General features: G+C 49.2%; 1 protein-coding gene across 1 annotated transcript in view; it reads left to right on the top strand.

Annotated features, from left to right (window-relative positions):
* The window catches only part of ANOS1 (anosmin 1), a 189,199-nt gene extending 179,641 nt beyond the window's left edge, over nt 1-9,558 (top strand). Inside the window, exons 10-14 of the mRNA XM_065901097.1 lie at nt 4,689-4,783; nt 5,972-6,143; nt 6,882-7,102; nt 8,208-8,349; nt 9,500-9,558. Coding sequence (XP_065757169.1) covers nt 4,689-4,783; nt 5,972-6,143; nt 6,882-7,102; nt 8,208-8,349; nt 9,500-9,558 — 689 coding nt within the window. The remainder of the gene's footprint in view (nt 1-4,688; nt 4,784-5,971; nt 6,144-6,881; nt 7,103-8,207; nt 8,350-9,499) is intronic.
* The last annotated feature ends 2,587 nt before the right edge of the window (nt 9,559-12,145 follow it).

Below are 12,145 nucleotides of genomic sequence, written 5' to 3'. Positions count from 1 at the left end.
CCCTGGGATAAATCCCACTTGATCATGGTGTATGATCCATTTAATATACTGTTGGATTTGGTTCGCTAGTATTTTGTTGAGGATTTTTGCATCTATGTTCATCAAAGGTACTGGCCTATAATTCTCTTTTTTTGTGGTATCTTTGGCCGGTTTTGGTATCAGGGCGATGGCAGCCTCACAGAATGAATTCGGATGTGTTCCTTCCTCTGCAGTTTTTTGGAACGGTTTCAGAAGTACAGGTATTAACTCTTCTCTAAATGTTTGACAGAATTTGCCTGTGAAGCCATCTGGCCTTGGACTCTGGTTGTTGGGAGTTTTTTAATCACAGTTTCAATTTCAGTACTGGTAATTGGTCTGTTCATATTTCCTATTTCTTCCTGGTTCAGTCTTGGGAGATTGTACCTCTCTAAGAGTTTGTCCATTTCTTCTGGGTTGTCTGTTTTATTGGCATATAGCTGCTTGTAGTAGCCTCTTAGGATTCTTTCTATTTCTCTGGTGTTGGTTATAACTTCTCCTTTTTTATTGATTTGAGCCTTCTCCCTTTTTCTTCTTGATGAGCCTGGCTAAAGGTTTATCAACTTGGTTTATCTTTTCAAAGAACGAGCTTTTTAGTTTCTTTGATCTTTTCTATTATTTTTTTAGTCTCTGTTTATTCAAAATAAGGATTAGTCAGTTAGTCAGAAGCACTTTTTTCCCTTGCTTGCTTCTTGGTTACTTGGTTGCTTATTTACTAGTAATTCACTGGAATATTTATATGGAAACAAGCTAACAGTATTATTTACAACTAAGCAAAGTCACTGCAAACAAGTGTCTGTAAGCAAGTATTATAGGTAAAACACTGTACAGTTGTAAAGTAGTACTTGGGCCAGAATGACGTAGACTTAATAAGTTCTTTAAGAAGGGTGGGACCCGCTAGGGAGAAGAGGGACCAGGACCGGGCGCGAAGGAACTCCAGTTTCAGCACAAAGAGGGGCGATGCGCTAGAGGTCAGTGCAAGTGAGTGCCCAGAGGAGCTGGAGAACACAGGGAGATTTGAGGCAGAAGCCGAGGCGGGCAAGGCATTTAAGAAGAGGGAGGGGGCTTCCCTGGTGGCTCAGTGGTTGAGAGTCCACCTGCCGATGCAGGGGACGCGGGTTCGTGCCCCGGTCCGGGAGGATCCCACGTGCTGCGGAGCGGCTGGGCCCGTGAGCCATGGCCGCTGAGCCTGTGCTCCGCAACGGGAGAGGCCGCAGCAGTGAGAGGCCCGCGTACCGAAAGAAAAAAAAAAACGCTACCTTATGCTACTGATTTTAAAATGAAAGGAGACACAGTGGCTGCTCACTGCTCACAGAGTGTGTATTTGAAGACTCGTGTAGTCACTAAGGTTTACTTGTAGCCCCTCAGCAGTCCTGGGGGGCGCTTGTGTGGTCCTTTGTGGGGGTGCTTGTGCAGGGAGTGGCGATGGGCTTGAGTCGCCCCACGTACACGTTCCCACCTGAAGCTGAGGGGACGCTGCCCTCTCGTTTCCACTCTCACGCTGGCGACACATCCTTTGCCCGGTCTGTTTAGCGCCGTGGGTTTCTGGTCTGTTGTGTTGCATTGCCTTGCTTTTTGTTGGAGAGATTTGTTCTGGTTAAAGTGGCCCCAAGCAGAGTGGTGGAGTGCTGCCTTTGCCGATTGATACATGAGGCTGCCTGGGAGGTGCTAGTCGCATTGGTAGTGTGTGATGAAGTTCCGAAAAGGTAAAAACAGTGTCTAAATTTGTCATTTTTGAGATGGTGATGGATTAAAAAAAAAAGTACAGTGGAGGCGTTATTGTGAGGCTGAAAGCAAAAGCAATTTACTGTCCTGCTACCCAGGATCATGAAAATAATTTCAACTAGAGTTTTTTAAGTAAAGAAATATTACAGTTAATTATGACTTTATTAAATAGTAAGTTTTTAAAAAAGAAAAACACACATAAAATAAGATTATGTATTGACTGGCTGGCAAAAGTGTGGTGACCAGAAGCTCACGGGAAACTAACAAACACTGTATTTCTCCAAGAAACAGCCATCCCAGATTTGCTAATTCTGCTTTCACGGTGATTTTCTAAACCCTCACTTGTGTGAATAACGAGAACCGATTGTGTAGACCTGCGTGAGAAACGCATGCCAGTTTTTGATTAAGCTTGGAGGAGTGTGGACTGCTGTGTATATGTGTCTGAAAAAGTGCCATGAAGGACTGCTTAAAAGACAGCCTGTTCATTTTAATCATGTTCTAAAGGAGTGGGTTTTATTCGGGTTTGGTGAAGGCAACAGAGACAACGGCCACTGAGAGGTAGTTTGTTAGTCACGGCTCCCAGGAGGGGGACCCTCCACGCCACTCGGGCCACGTGGGGAGGCACCAGGGTCAGTCAGGAAGCAGGAAACTGTGCTCAGAAGCCTTTACTCTGGCAAGTAGGAAAGGCAAGATGGTCTCAGGATTGGCTGGTCTGGATCCTTTCGGTGGGCTCTGGCTCAGGGGCTGTCCCCACCTACTTGGCCCTGGGGTGACGAGGGTGGTGGCCCAGAGTGTGAGGGCCCCATAGAGGAGGTGCTGGGGAGGGGCTCTGGGTCGGCTGGTCTGCACGGGGCAGCGGCCACCCTGCGAGGGCGGTCCCGGCAGGGTCCGCAAGGCTGCAAGATGTCAGAACATCACAGATACAGAAAACAAAAAGGAGTGATTAAATAAGAGGCAAGCTGAACGCAAGGGCAGTTGAGGGCAGGGATCAAGGGAGTGGTTTCAGAAGCGCTGAGTTTGAAAAGCATCTACATGGGACAGGAAGTTGGGGACACCACCTCCTCCAGGGAACAGCTCAGGTGAAGGTAGAAACGCAGAGCCGCCTTGGAAAGCCTTGGGCTTGGGTGAAATTCTTCACGGAGGTGGCAGATCCAGAGAGAGCAGGCGTGGACTCGGGCAGGGCGGCGTTGAGAGCTGAGGGCTCCGACGTGTTGCTCGGTGCGTCCTCTTATGGAAACACAATTACGCTGTCAGACGTGTGTGGGGTTCTTAGGAGACCTGGAGCCACGGGTATCAATGACACATCAAACTGGCATCCAGCCCCGGCTGCTCCGGACCAGAGAATGTCAGCCCTGCCGTGTGCCCGCCTTTGGAACTTGCTACTCTGTCCGCTATGGGAGCCACGAGCCCCGTGGAGCAGGTGAATCTGAAATTGATGTCAGTGATTGATTTAAGATTAAGCAGCAGTGTGGTGACGAGGGGTCACCACATACAGAAGCTTCCGTCGTGGCAGACAGTTGTGTGGGGCGGTGCCCTGCCCCCCGTTATCCACACCGACCAGGCCCAGTGCCAACCTCCTTCCAGGTTCCCCCGCGAGGTCACCTCCTCTGTGAGTTGCGCCAGCGCTGCAGTGACAGTCGCCACCCTCTGTCGGGACGCCGTACCTCTCTCGCCCTCCGTGTCCAGCTGGAGGCTCATCTCCCTCCAACCTGACTGAGACCTGACTCATGTACTTTATTACTTGTCCAGCCCCCTTAGGATTTAAGAGGCGTGAGAGCAGCTGCTCCTGGGAGGTTATTTCACTACGATGCCTGAAAGAAAGGATTTGAATTCACTCAATGACTGACTTCAGCCTTAATGTATAACGTGCAATTATTCTTTTCTTAAAAAGAAGCCCTTGATGTCTCCCACGTAAAGAGTTAAAAACCTCTAGTCAGAGGGTTCCCCTTTTAGCTAAACACCATTGGTGCCCACTTGCTGTTTATTTTCTCAGATTGAAAGTTCTTCTTTTCTCGTTCCAAAGTGCTCGCAGCAAGTTCCCACCAGAACCACCCAATGTCATCCAAGAGTTTTCCCCTCGGAAAACCTCCATCAAACACTTGGCGTGAGCATTCGGACAAGATGCTAATCACCCAGGGAAGCGATGCCTTTCACACCCGGAACAAACTGGGGTGATTATTAAGCCCAGGATTGCCCGGACCTCCTTTCCCACACTCAGTGACCGGCTTCTCATCACGGTGTCTTTTTTTCCACTCGGTCGGCCAAAGTAAAGACACGTGCAGAAAACGCGCTGCTCCAGCTGGAAGTGGAAACGTTTAAGGAGCCCGTATGCTGGGCCGGCTTTGAGAGCAGGCCTTGTTTCCGTAGCGATCGCACACACGCACTGCAAGGATGCACTTACCGTTAAGTCACCGGGAGGCTGTTCACCCTGTATCTTCTGATGAGGGGGCCCTGTCACAGCAAGGCTCGAGATGGAGCACATCTGAAGGGCCAGGTCTTCAAGTCGAGGGAAAGGCTTTTGTTCCTGCCTGGGCTTGACAGCCTCTCCATCAGCTTCGTCAGAAAAATGTAGGATTCAGAGACTTGAGACGAGTCTCTCTTATAGCCTAGGAAATGAGAGAATGGCTGCTGAGTGTTACCCTTTGTTGGGGGATTTGTTACTGTGGACACCATGGCGAGGTTATTCTCAAGACCTCTGTGGAGTCATTTTGCTATGACTTTTCTAATTGTTTTTTTCTTTTTGGTTCTCGTATTTCAATTCGCTTTTCCTTTGATGGCTTATTACTTTTTCCCCCGACTCTAGTCAGAATTTTGGGAGCCCCACCTCCTCTGGATCACCTGCAGGACTCTGTCCTTCCTTCCTGGCCTGTCGTGCTCTAAGGACTTGGGGCTGCGCGCACCGTGACTTGCAGGCTGTTCTTTCTTGCTGATCGATGTTGACCTTACAGATCCCGGTGTCAGTCGCTATCACGTGCAGTGGTTTCCGGAAGTCTGTGCCCACAACGCATCCACCGGGGCGGAGGCATCCTCGGGCGTGACCCAGGTGAGGAGGTGGCCGAAATGCCGGATTCTGAACGGCTTCTAGACTCACCTGATCGGGGGACAAAGCTGGACAGAGAGAGGTGCAGGCCGTGTGTCCAGTGGGTAACTCATCCTCACCGGGCTCCCTAAGGGACCCATGACCAGGTGGGAGCGGGAGACACAGGGTCACCTGTTCACTCATCTCTCGGCCCTTCACAACCTCACACGTCATCAGTCAGCACAGGGCGGGCCCTGAGATGCAGACATTCAGGACACAGCTCGCGGGGAGCTCCCAGGACACAGGGGAAACGCTGCCAGCCTCTGGGTGTCTCATCTTAATTGCACGAAAGCTCTGAATTGTTTTCTGGATTTTGACTCGGCACAATGACCTAAAAGGTCTCATTTCCCCCAGGGAATTTCTATACGGCACTATCGTTCAGCATCTCCTTTGCTGCATCCCTAACTTCCACCCACTCGTCCAGGTAATGAAAGATACGGCCCGTCCTGTGATGTTCTGCCTTTAAGGGTCCCAGAGATGCTTCTGCTGCAGCTCTCGTACATGTGCACGAAGCCCTGACAACTCCAGCCTAGAACGGGCACGCACACCCAACACCCAAAGGCGAAGAAGCCTCGCACAAGCTCGTTAGGCCCGTCAGCGTCAGCTCTCCCGTTAGCGTAAGGTTATACCCTCAGCCTCTCACTCCGCCCGCAGCTGAGTCTGGTTTTCGTGATCCTGTTTAATCGCAAAGTTCCGGCCGGCAGCAATCACAGCCCTCCCAGCAGCGGAGGCAATACACTGCTCAAGAGTGTCTTCCTTTCCGTAAGGAAAAACTCACAGCTAAAGCACGCCTGTGTCTCAGAGAAGCCCGAGTTAGCTTTTTTTATATTAACAACTTACCCACCGCGCTGCCTCCCACCTCGCCCTGCTGCTGCCAGCTCCCCGAGGCTGCTCGTGAGGGCTGCAAGTCGGCTGCTTACGTGGAAGCACTGCCCTCCTGTCGGGTTCTGGAGCCTGTGTCCCAACCCATGGGAGCCTCTCACAGTTGTAATAAATGAAAGCAGGGCCCCTGTCTCCTTTGCACTTTTTATGAGAGCCGTGTTGCACACGTCCCATATATAGGAAGACAGCCTTGGTGGAGGTAGGAGTTCCTCTCCTGCCAATTTCGTACCCTCGTGAGGTTTACTGTTAGCGTATTCTCTCTCTCTCTAGGAAAATTACATGATTCTTCAAGATCTGGCATTTTCCTGCAAATACAAGGTGACCGTCCAACCCACACGGCCAAAGGGCCGCTTGAAAGCAGAAACCGTTTTCTTTACGACCCCACCGTGCTCCGCTCTGAAGGGCAAAAGCCACAAGCACGTCAGCTGCCCCGGCGACGCAGGTACGTTTCACGCGAACTTCCAAGGTTGCGGCTGTGATGTCAGCAACTGTACACATTTCCAGACCGCATTTCACAAGAGCCTACAACCCCAGAGTATCCCCCTTTCTAAACTGCAGTGACGGCGCACTTGGGAGGTAACATGCGTATGAAGGCACGTATTACATCCTCATTGCGACAGCTTTGGCGGACAGCCTTTGCTGGCGTGTCAGCCCTTTAGAAATGAAGCCGAGGGTCTGTGTCCTGCTTGTGCTCTGGCATACTTTATGTAAGTGATCTCACTTTTATCCTGGCCCTCTGCCGTGGGCGTCACCTCGACACGCTTTCCGAGCGCCCCGTCTTTAGCTTCCCAAGCCTCTCCTAAAACGGGGGCAGCTATTCTCAGGCGCAGACCCCTGAGCGCCTTCTAGTAACTTCCGACGACTCTTGTAGTACCGTGAATATTCACCCGTCTCACTGCAGTCTCTCCTGTCCTCTAAGTGGCCACGTCCCGCCAGATCACAAAATTCTTCCTCCGTCTTCCACCCCCAAAGCAGGACTCTCAACGTAGCGCCCAAGGGAGCGGAAGCACGTGGCACAGAGGTGCAGGGCTGAGCCTGCCTCCGCACAGGTTGCCGGGGCGACCTTCTGACCCGGCGCTCCCGAGGCCGCCGGCCGAACCCCACGGGACGTACCTGCTGCCTAGGGCCCCTCTCGCGCTCTCCATCCCCTGACCCGGCCTTCCTCTTCCCGCTGCTCCAGGTCACGTTCATTCCAAAGTGCAAGCCAAACCTGAGAACCTGTCGGCCTCCTTTGTGGTCCAGGACACGAACGTCACAGGGCGCTTCTCCTGGAAGCTGAGCAAGGCCACCGTCCAGCGGCCCGTGACCGGCTTCCACGTGACGTGGGCCGAGGTCACGACCGAGAGCAGGCAGAACGGCCTTCCCAACAGCCTCATCCTGCAGTCCCAGATCCTCCCGGCGGTGGGTGCCCCTCCCTCCCGGGCCCTCGGGCTGGCACCCGCACCGTCGGGTGGTTACTCACTGTTGGCGCCCACGTCCCATCACGCTGGGGCCGGTTGTTGAGCCGCGTGTGTGTGTTGTCTTCTCCCGAGTGTATTATTTCGCAGGTACTGAAAGACACCACACAAGTGTTGCCGTGAACAAACTGTCGTCTAGATGAACTGTGATTACTAGAGCCCCTCTTCAACACACGTCTCCTGTCGACACGGGATGCACGCGGCGTAACCATTTTCTTCTCCTTTGCGAAGCCCGTGTCCCTCTGGCCCAAGTGCACAGGCCCTGTTTGAAGGGTTAAATTTGGGGGAAAATTAGCTAAGAGAACCTTCTTCTTTCTCTCCGTTTCCCCACTTCAAATGTGGCCAGAGCCCATAATGAGTTGGCCTGTCTTCCAGGCCACTAATTCCTTGGCTTGAACAAAAAGACCCATGTACAGGCTTTTACCAGCTCTAAAAATGCCCTTAGAATATCCAACTCTTGCTCCAAAAAGAAAAAGAAAAAACAAACAAAAAAAATCCCTTAAATCCCAGAAGGAAAAATTCCATGGAATTGGAAAGTAATTTTTCTATGTGTGTATATATTAGCTTTTATTGAGTTTTGAGAAAAATGTGTTGGCATAAAAATAAACACTGTTGGCTATGGGCATTGACAGATAGATACTGCATCTTAAGGAACACAGTTGGCTCGCTTGCGGAAATGTGGATTACCAAGAATTCACACCACAAGATGTGCAGATGAAAACTTTGAACCAAGGGAAAGGCCTGGGTTGAGGAATACAAAATGCGGTCCCGGGGGTGAGCCCCGAGACTGGCCCCGGCCCATCTTAACTCTGCAAGTGTCCCCGGCTGCCAAGAGCTGGGCTCTCAGTGCCGAGGCTGCCCAGCAGGGCAGGACTCTAGCAAACAAGGACAGATGTTCGACCGACCACGCTGGGGTGTCAAGGCAACTGCACCCGCGTTTACACGGTGATCGCGGGCGGGAGGAAACGGGCAGAGAATGAGAGAGTCCGTCGTGTGGCTTTGTAGTCGAGAGGGGCCTAACGGGCGCGTCCTCTCCTGTCCCCCCTCAGGATCGCTCCGTGCTCACGGTGCCAGGTCTGCGGCCGGCCACCCTCTACCGCCTGGAGGTGCAGGTGCTGACCGCAGGCGGGGAAGGACCCGCCACCATCAGGACCTTCCGGACCCCCGACCTCCCACCCTCGGCTGTGCACAGTGAGTGCCGGGGGCCCCCCGCCAGCTTTGGGGACACAGAGAAAGTCTTGCTGAAAACACGAAAATCAACAGATCACTGCAGATTCCTACAGATAGGGAATTCTCTGAACCTGAACTTCTTCCAGGCCTTTGTATGTGCTTTTCCTGGCGGCCACGCCTGCTGCCCGCAGCCCACCTTACACGCTTCCTGGCCCTGCTCCCTCCTCCCTCCCCCCTCCCTCCCCGCCTTCCTTTCTGTTACTTCCTTTTCCATACTTCCATTTTTTTCCCTACGTGATGCATGCTTTCTCCTTGTCTTTTAACCACAGATACACATGGGAGGGAAGAAAATCTATCGTCTCATATCAATCTGAATTTTTGGTTTTTAAATTAAGATGTTCAAATATGACAAAATAGCAAACAGCATTTGGCTACGGACCTTATTTTCTTATTACATACGTTGTTACTATAATCTGTATAACATGAATTTTCTTCATAACATGACCCAAATCAATCTACTTGACTTACTGCTACGTTAAAAATAATTGTCACGTATTGTTTCAAAACAATGAGCCTCTTGTTGGTTTTTAAATTATGCACTTTGCTTTTCTAGCTTAAACCTTTGACATGGCTTTTTAAGTTTATGTGTTAAGAAAACTGCGAAGTCGTTCTAGTTTTACTTGTTTTTTAAAAAATGATGGATCAAATTTGCCCCCCAGTAGCTTTCTGCACTTCGAATTTAAAGGAAAAAACCATCCCGTGGACGAGCTCGATGGCCCCTTATGCTTATAAGGGTGAATGCGGTCCCCATGTGCCTCCACTGAAATTCTGTGTAATAAGAGCATGGGTTAAGTTTTAAACTTTCTTGAGGAAATGCAAAGTATTTTGGCTTATATAATTGTGAGCCTAAAGAAAGGGGCTTGTCTTCTTTCTCTTGTGATTTTTTTGGCGTTAGGGAGGGAACCAAAGCGCGGGGGGAAGGCAGAGAGAAGAGAGGGAGAGTGAATGTCTGTCTCTCTGCACGTTCAGAGCCGGGAGAGGAGGGACCTGGACGGGAGGGAGCACGGGCCCGGGGCCAAGGCGTTCACCGCAGTCAGCGCGTTCCTACTGTCCGTTCACCCAGCCGGGGAAAGCGTCACGACCGACTGATGTGTCTGTTCTGTCTCCCTAGGACCCCACCTGAAACACCGTCATTCACACCATTACAAGCCTCCTCCAGAAAGATACTGACCTGTTCCCGGAGATGTCTGAACCCCGAGCGAGCCTGTAAGCTCGCAGAGCTTCGAGGACCGGCCGCGCCCGCTTACGGGGGCACCAGGCCTTTCCCATAGGACCTCCCGCCCCATCTAACTTTACTGCACTAAACGCTTCTGTCTGTCTCGGACGCGCCTGGACACCAGGGACAAGTGGTGAGACGGTGGACGTGGACACAGTTTCCTGTGAGAATGGAGAGAACACGAAGGCCAGGCCTGTTTCACTGCAAAATCTGTTTCCATACATGGTTTAGCTGTGATCTCAAGTGAATTACTGCAGATCTGAGACTTCCCTGAATTTAGAGCGGCAAATTCTCAAGAGAAACCGGCGTAACAAATACACAGTTTATACACGTAATAAGCATGCTAAGCGTACACACAGTAAGCGTCACGTTACTCAATAAACAGTTTAAAATTAAATTACTGGTTTGGTTTGCAAAATCGACTGAAGACTATACGGTTTTTTGGCCCTATTTATTCAAATACTTAAGATGATTTTTATCACGTGATTTTTTAGCTGAAAACTTGTGACCTGAAATATGCCAATTAATTTAGACTTAAAATGTTCCCACGTCCAGCACCTAAGCTTCATTTTCCACCAAGGCAAAGAAGAGCGCAGCCTGTCAATGAGGGTTTAGGGAAGACATCCACAGCAGAAAGGAGTCAGTGCCTTACGCTGCTATCCAGAGTCTGCCTTGGAGAAACTAAAAGTCTTTTCTGGGGATGCTTTTTAATATTTCATCCCGTACTGTGAGAGATTTCCCTGAAACGCTATTTATGCTTTTCCTTAATGTGGGAAACGGTTGCCGACGTGCTTTGTTTTGCAGCTTTCATGTATCTAAGACACTGCAAAACCTCTTGCTTGAAATGAAGGAATCCCAGCGACTGAATATTTTCAAGTCTTTACTGAGATTTGCCTTTTCTTAACGAAAGCAAGCTCTTTTACGTGGTAGAATACTGTCCGTAATGTAGAAAAGGCAGAAGGGCTTTGGTTGGTGGAGAAGGACAGCTACTTGCCTTTGACTAGCCTTCCTTTACTCTACAGATGTATTATTATACCTTATTTGAAAAATTTCCCAGGTTCCACGCTAAGCCCTCAGAGCATGAACACAAGTCAAACACGTTGTCAGTCTACAGTATTGCAGGGTATGTCGCGGCAGCCTTAAACCAGAAATGTTTAGTTTAATACAGTTTTTTCCTCGAGGGAATACCCATATGTATGTTTTGAAACAGGCACATATGTATGTGCGTCTGCGTGCTTCCGTGTGTATACACACAGGCGCAAACACACATACACACACTCATAGACTCACACGTACACACACGCACACCTTGAGGACGGATCTCTGAAGAAACTGTTTTCCCAGCTCAGCAGTGGTGGATAAAGACACAGTTCTCTTACAGATCATTAGGGTCACCTATTTTCCCCGTCAGTATTGACACTATGAGAAAAGAGCAACTTAAAAATTTGAACATTTTAAAGGATAGGCTTCCTCGTTTCATTACCTACACAAGTAAAACGAGGAAATTTTCAGTACACTTTTCTTGGGTTTTCATGGTGGGACTTGGAACTGGTCGTTTTGTTACGTTTCCTGAAAGCCTGCGGGCGCCCTGACTGCTCCTGGTGGGGTGAAGAGGAGAGAGAACGTGTTGGCTTTTGTGAGGCTTCCCACTCTAAGAGCAGAAGCCATGCAGAACGCAGACAGACTCTGTCTGTTACCAAATCGATGCCTAGCCTTAGGGAACACAGTCTGTAGGCATGGATCCCTGAAAGGATACTGAAAACTGCTTCCCGTGCGTTAAAACTGTCTAAAAGTCGATAAGGCAGACAGTGTTCTGCAGCTTTGGACACGCGGCTCCGTGGGAAATCTCAGAACAGAAGTTCACGGCGCTTCCGGCTGTTTTTCTGCAGCTCCTAACGTGGCCTGGGATGGACTTTAGCACAGGGTGTCATGAAATCACCTGGTTCCAAGAGTTCCAAATTTTGAATGGAGAGAACAGGAACAGCCTTCATTTCAAACGCCCTTGAGCTTGAGCAAACACAGAGATCTTCTCCGAAACTATGATCTACTCTAGTGCCATTCCCAGCATCTGAATTTCAAATTCTTAAAACTTCAAAAATGAAAACTTCACATTATTGGCTACAAGTTTATCTTTTACCTTAATTTGTCATGAAGAAATCCACCAAGTATTCGTGCCAGCAAATTTTTGTACTGTTGTATAGTTTAAAATGCAGGAGTATATACATAGATACAAGATATTATTAAATTATTAAATAAGCTTAACTTTATAAAATTTAATTATGTTTCTTTTGTCTGGGTAAGAGACATTGAGCAAATATATTTTCAGTTCAGATAAAGGTTCTGTAGCTTACACCTTCCTTAAAAAAATCTGAAGCAGCTCTTATGAGCATTTCATTCTGCTATAATATTCAATAATTTAAATTTTATTAGTATTATTGGAAAATGCTATTAGGCAATGAGAGAAACCTGTTTCTTTTACGAATTTCAGTAATCTTCAATAATAGTCAAATGAACAAAAATATAATTACTACTTTTTGAATT

Source organism: Phocoena phocoena, chromosome X (assembly GCF_963924675.1).
Source record: "Phocoena phocoena chromosome X, mPhoPho1.1, whole genome shotgun sequence".
Classification (NCBI taxonomy): domain Eukaryota; kingdom Metazoa; phylum Chordata; class Mammalia; order Artiodactyla; family Phocoenidae; genus Phocoena; species Phocoena phocoena.
Note: the sequence above shows the minus strand (reverse complement) of the source record. Positions and strands in the feature narration are given on the sequence as shown.